This window comes from Melanaphis sacchari, unplaced genomic scaffold (genome assembly GCF_002803265.2).
Source record: "Melanaphis sacchari strain LSU unplaced genomic scaffold, SCAv2.0 Contig79_pilon_pilon, whole genome shotgun sequence".
NCBI classification, from domain to species: domain Eukaryota; kingdom Metazoa; phylum Arthropoda; class Insecta; order Hemiptera; family Aphididae; genus Melanaphis; species Melanaphis sacchari.
Window position 1 is genome coordinate 921,895 of NW_020271559.1, and position 7,008 is coordinate 928,902.

At 22.6% G+C, this 7,008-nt stretch overlaps 1 protein-coding gene across 1 annotated transcript in view; it reads left to right on the forward strand.

Annotated features, from left to right (window-relative positions):
• Nucleotides 1-7,008, forward strand: part of LOC112601505 (nucleoporin NUP1-like) — a 9,634-nt gene continuing 2,626 nt past the window's right edge. Inside the window, 7 exon segments of the mRNA XM_025349164.1 lie at nucleotides 1-442; nucleotides 1,288-1,413; nucleotides 1,785-1,920; nucleotides 3,055-3,209; nucleotides 3,950-4,089; nucleotides 5,232-5,534; nucleotides 6,335-7,006. Coding sequence (XP_025204949.1) covers nucleotides 276-442; nucleotides 1,288-1,413; nucleotides 1,785-1,920; nucleotides 3,055-3,209; nucleotides 3,950-4,089; nucleotides 5,232-5,534; nucleotides 6,335-7,006 — 1,699 coding nt within the window. The 5' untranslated portion in view covers nucleotides 1-275.

Here is a 7,008-nt window from a genome sequence, read left to right on the forward strand (position 1 = left end):
TGTCAGCATGAGTGCATGACACACACTAGAGAAAACAGATAATTACTTACACAATACACACACACGCAGTAATTCACATTTTTATTTACGCTACGATTAAATGTTTACTGTTTAGTGTTTAACGTTAACGTCTTGTAAATTTAACACTTTTACAATTTAACACGTTGTTTCCAATCGTTCAGTCTTTTTAGACACTAGATAGTTAAACATCTTAAATTCTTTATTAATTCAATTTTTAAGTTTTTTAGTGTGGTTTAAGATTTCCGTATTTCATTATGTTTTCGTTTTTTAAGTTTTTAAATTCTAAATCAGACGATGAAAAGAATAAGGGTCCCAACAGCTTAACTGGTAAAACTTTAAACTTAAATAGTTCAGAGGCCAGGACTCTCAATATTTTTAATAACAAGTCACCCATTGCACGTAAATCAAATGGTTCTTTAAGGTATGTTAAAAAAAATATATATATTAATTTTACATGTTTATCAGTAGGTTATAAAGATTTTAGATAAAGTCTTCTAAAAAGATATTAGTAGTATTAAATTTTTACGCAACTTGTTACCTAATTATGTAATATTTTCTATTTTGGAACTGATCTTATATTTTTATAATACAATATATGTAAGCATTTACATTTTAGTTAACCATAGGAAGTTCATAATTAAGAATTATCAATGTTAAATTTAATATTTAAAACTTCAAAAATTCATTCATGATTTTAATTAAATTTGTATATTAATATGATTTTTAAATATTATTTTCAATTAGTAATATTGTCTAATAGAATTTAATTGTTAATCAGATAGAAACACTGTTAGGTACTTAAGGTTGAGTCAAAAATATATGTTTTATATATTTTTATTTTATTATAATTACAATAGTATTATAGAATTAGTGATAAATAAATTGTAATAAAATACAATTTCAAATATTGTAAGAAGGATTTACCTATTTTCTATAAATGTACACTAAACTAATCTACACATAAAATATTGAGATACAGAGAAATACCTACCATGTCTGATTTTAATATAATAATTAATTATATAATTATTAATATAATGTAAGATTGCCTGTTGGAAATATGATGCTTTTATAAGGCTCAATAGTACTATAAGAAGCAAATAGGTATCAAATAATATAATGCAATTTTAGGATTAATTTTTAACATGTCTTCTAAGTATTTAATTATAACTAGTAAATGTTACTAAAATGATATTTTATTTATTTTGCTAATGAGCCTTATTAATTTTTGTAAATAATTAATGATAGTTGATATTTTATTTTTAGATCTAATTGTAAAGATACTGTAACTAGTCCTGGATTTAGTTTTCGCATAGCTCAAAAAGCTCGGGAAATGAGGTCAACAACTCCAAACACGGAAGTATCAAATTTATCAACATCCTATACTCTAGAGTAAGTAACAATGACTAGCATAAGTTAAATGTGAGTAATTAAAAATTATAAAATTATAAAGACATTTTTATCATACTTTATTTTATATTCTATTACCTAACTTAATTATTTTTCATTTAAAACCATAGTACAGAATATTTTATTTTAATGTTCTACCTCGTGTTTTACCTAATGGATTTAATTTCTAATATTGTCTTATAATCTTATGTAAAATAATTAAAAAAAAAACAACTGAATCTTTAATTTTTTTTTTATTATTTTTATAAAATTAAAATAAGTAGGTTAATTATATTACTTTTATGATTTTATAAATATTGTAAGTAGGTACCCACTTTTTATCACTAAGTGTTAGTTAATTATTTATTTTCTAGGAATAGTTTGAATGGAATCAATATCATTAATGGTAGTAATACATCAAGAGACATTTATGATAAGAAACGAAAATTGATGGAAACATTAGATAATTTTGGAGTGAGAAAAAGAACTCGGCAAGAGGTAATGTATAAGGTAATATTAATTAGTAAATATTACATAATTAAGAGTCAAAAAATTATTAATTTTACTGTCGGGTTTATTATTTAACTTTAATTTTTTTTTTTTTTTTTTTTTTTTTTTTTTTTTTAATAGCATATTATATTTGACCAAATTAAAATATATGAGTAGTGCAAATAATATAGTATGTACCTATAGCATGTATAATTATCTATGATAAATAATTAAGACCGGAAAGTTATATGAGTTAAAACAGGTAAAATATGCAAGAAAAATTTTTCAAATGTACATAAATACATGTTAAGTATGCATAACAATAAAATTCCGAAAAAAAAAATACTGTAAAATGTTAATTGTGTACTACAAATTTACTAACGAATAAATAATAAATACATTTTCAACATTTTGACATTAATATAATATTTCGGTTTATTAGCACATTATAGATTAAATACACATAACATCATTATTGTCAAATTATTAATATATAACTGTTACAATTATAATAAATATCTATGTAAAATAATATTGAGTTTTATGTCTAAAATTATTTAAAAAAACATAGGTTAAGAATAATAAAATCAATGAAGCATGTACTTTTTATCTAAAAATTGATAAAACAGGCAAACTAGCATTTAAAATTTATAATCATATAGCTTAGGTTTCTAACTTGGTCTGCTATATATTGTGAGTATATCAAACAATATACAACTCGTAATACTACCAAGTCATATAAATATTTGGATTTTCAGTAAATATAGAAATCTTAACAATAATTAATAAATTCTAATTTTTTTGTCTATACTATTTTTCAGAATGCATCAAATATTCTAGCAGCTCTTGTTTTTATGATTTTTAAATTTGTTTGTGTCTATTAAACTATTTTGATATAATATTGAAACAAATATTTCATACACAAAAACTAGTATTTTGATAGTAATCTGTGTCTTAGAGAATACATTTGTGGTAGTGCAACTGCATGGTTATAGGGATTGTACTACAAAATAAACTAGACTTTAGTTACAACCTGGTGTACTCTAAAACTTTTTAGATTATATTAAAACAATATTAAACACTTTAAATGAAAGTTATTTTGAATAATATTTTTTTTTTTTTTTTTTTATAACTAATTACAATTCAATTTTAAAGAGTGGTGTTGATGCATTTGTGAATCGACGTCGAAGAACTATTAGTGAATCTAATGCACCTGACCGTGTAATAGTGTCGAATGGACATAATCATAGAAACAATCAACCTATACCAGCAATAACTAATTCGTCAAGTGTCAATATAGAAAACAAAAAGTATGTATTTTATTATAAAAATAAACATTATTAATAATTTGTTAAAAAAATATAAAATTATAGTGAATTTATGTCTAATATAGTAACATTTTACACAAGAATCAAGTCTTAATATCATACAAGTGTTTTTACTTTTTACTTACATTTTTTGATTATGTTCATAAATATTTTGACTATGTTTTAAAACAAATTTATTATTTTCAATGTTATTTATTTATTCTATCTATAGTAATATGTCAATAATTGGTGATTTTTTTTATTTTCATTGCACATGATACAATTAAGATGACATAAATAAACATTTAAGATAAAATAAAATAAATAACTAATATGTGAACTGAGTTACTAAAATAAAAATTAAACTATTAATAGTGAAATGGTAATAAGTTTATAATTGCAATTCAATATTTTTTAACCACATTATTACTTTTAATTTTGCTTTGTGGTGTTTTTCAATGACTTCAAAAGATTTGGTTCTGGGGTAAGTGTCTATAATATGACGTACAGTTTGTATCTCTCCACATTCATAATTCAGTGACTTACATGTTCTGTTTAAAATGACCCTCCTCGCTTCTAATTCTATTGAGGATTCTCCAGTCTTCTTGGAAGCTAAAACCATTTTAATAATTGGTATAATTACTGTATAGTATGAATAAAATAAATTGTATTAATTTAGATTGATATTTCTATTCAACATTTATAGTAATATTTTTGTCTTAATTTTGTTTTTGTTTTATTAGAACTAAAAGACAAGGAGATTTTGGAACAAATATGTGTCATCCTCAAAAGAAATCTAGGACTCGGAATAATGAAATATTGAGTTCCTATAGTTCTAGCAAGTTTTTATTAACACCTGGTCAAAAACGACCTTATCCATCTGGTAATTTTTATAATATTTAAGTTACTATTATTTCCTAAAATAACTAAATACTCAAATATTTAGTGGATATATATCTGCAAATATTGTTATCATCATATTAACATAGTGTCAGTGTCATTTTTTTCTTTTTTTGGGAGGGGAGAGGTTTACTGGGTTGAACACCCCAAACTTAAAAAAAAGTAATCTAATGTATTAGTATTTTACTTTTGTCTATAAAAATATTTATATCCTAACTGCAAAAGTAAAAATAATTTTATTAAATCTGACATATGTTGAGAGTTATATTTTAGACATTGTCCAAAAAAATCTCCCTATAATGTAGTATGTCATTGCATAGCATCTAACCTAACATAGCAAATAAATGTCTGCTATGCATCAATTTTGTGTGTTAGCTTTAATATTAAGTAAATTAACCTACTATGAAACTTAAAGGTGATACTCTCTAATAACATCATCTTTGTTTGTTTTTATTTAATTTTTTTTGCAGTTTTGCTTTGATAATTAGCATTGACTGTTATGAGTATTTTTTTTATTAAAAATATTTTCCATATTCTATCTTGGTTAAAAATTGAAGTGTATGAAAAATTAATGTACAAACATAGATAATGTTTTTGTCTTTAATTTGGATGATAAATAATTAATTAACTCTAATATTAAAGCTAATAACACGTGATTAATTTTCCAAAACTCAAATTTAGTATGATGTACATTATGTAAGAAGCTGATGACCCATGTGATTTGACATCTTTCTTATTAACTAATAGTTTATATTCTAATTTTAAAATATTGAAAACTTATTTTATAAAATTATAAAGAAAAAAAATAAATATAATTTATACCTAGCTCTATAGTATTATAGTCTAATTCATTCATTTTAAATTTGAATTCATGATCAATTATCTAAATATATAGCAAAATCATCATACTATATTGTAATAATTTTCTTTATTCTCTATGAAAATTTATGTATCTATTTTAAATAAATTAACCTTTTTTACTTTTCATGTTTGTTGTTGAGTTGATATTGAGTTTTTAATTGTAAATTTATTCATTTATTTTAAATTCAATTAAGTATTTTAGTATTAATTAAGTTACCTGTTAAAAATACCCTTTTATGTAATTTATAAATATTACTGTTTTAGATCACGAAGAAGAATCACCAAATCGTAAGCATTGTAAAAGCTGCACATGCTGTGGTTCTACTGTCTTACTTCATAATGACCACAATATTTCTAATAAAAGTGATAAAACCACAGAAACTGATCTGTCTGATGATATAGTAACGGTTGCAGCAAGTCGCATATTTAATAGAAGTGGTAAAACTCAAGTTATCAAGAAAATATGTATGAAAACTATACTTGATGAAGTGTTTGAAGATAATGATCCTATACCATATACTAGTATTGAAAAGCTTGAAGAAAAAAAGAAAAAATCTCAGAAAAAAGGTATCATATTTTATTATTTTTAATTTAAGTCGGTTTAATAATAGTTATAATTTTTGATAGTTTTAAATATAAACTATGAATTACATTTTTCTGTTACTTTATTTTAGTTAGATAACGTAACCTAGTTAGGTACTTAAGTTTTTAAGGTGTCTATTATTATAAAGTACAATTATGGAAAAGTATAATGGGGTCTTAAACATTACACAATAAACAATTATTCAATTATATTGTTTTAAATATTAGGTGTTTAAATTAAAACATTTTAAACATTGACTTGTTTTAAAAACTATATTAATATTATTATAATAAAATAAATAATTAATAAACATTTCTATGGGGTTATAAAGAATTGAATTACTATAAAATAATTGAAACAAATTTTTTTAAATTTTTTAACTTATAGAAAATAAAAAATGATGATTTATGTCTTTATTTGTGATCAAATTAAATTCATTAGAAAATTGTAAAGACTTAAAAAAAAAAAAAAAAACACATAATAATGTAACCTATTTATTTTTAATGTTTTTTAAATCTTATATATTAGAAATTATTGTTGTTAAAAGTTGTGATTTCTCTAATGACTATGCATAATTAATTAAGTACTTAATTATTATTAAAAAAAAAATTTCAACATTCCTGAATGTTTTGGTTTTATAAATTTTTGATGTAATTTTTAAATAATCTTTTACCTAAATATTTAAATTATATGTTTTATAATAGTAAAATATTTCTTATAGCTTTTAATATTTATTAATTTAATAACAAAAACATTATACTAAATACATTTTTTTTAATTACAGTTATTTCAATTGAACAACATAATGATAAGTCTAATGTGAAAAATGGTAACCAGTCGGTTGATTCAGTTTCTTGTGTTGCATCACCTATAATATCCACATTTAATGTAACACAACCAACAGTAACTAATATAACATCTATTGTATCAAGTACTTCATCTAGTGCTTCATTGATTACAACACCTTCAGTACAATCTACAACGCCACTAACAATTGGTTCTCAGTCACCTGAAAATACACCTAAGATTAGTGAAATAAACAAAAACAACACTCCATTACAATTTAGTTTTGGTAGTCCAAAAGCTTCTGCAGTATTATCTGCCAAGGAAAATGATGAAAAGATTAATGTAGAAAATGATAAAGTAATTGGTAATAAAACACCAGAGTCTACAAATAATATACTTGAAATTAAGACACATAGTAGTTCTATAAAAAATCTTAATGAACAAAACAAGTTTTCTCTGTCTACAGAAACAAATAAAAATATTGATAACTTGCAAAATGAAGGACAAAAGAACTTTAATAATGACAAAGATAAACCATCATTTCAGTTTACCATTTCAGAATCTAAACCTAGTGAATCTGTTATAACTACTGAAACATCAACAGACAATTCAAAGAAAGAAGCTGCACCATCATTAGTTTTTGGAAGTCAAATTGTTAACTCTCCAAAACAA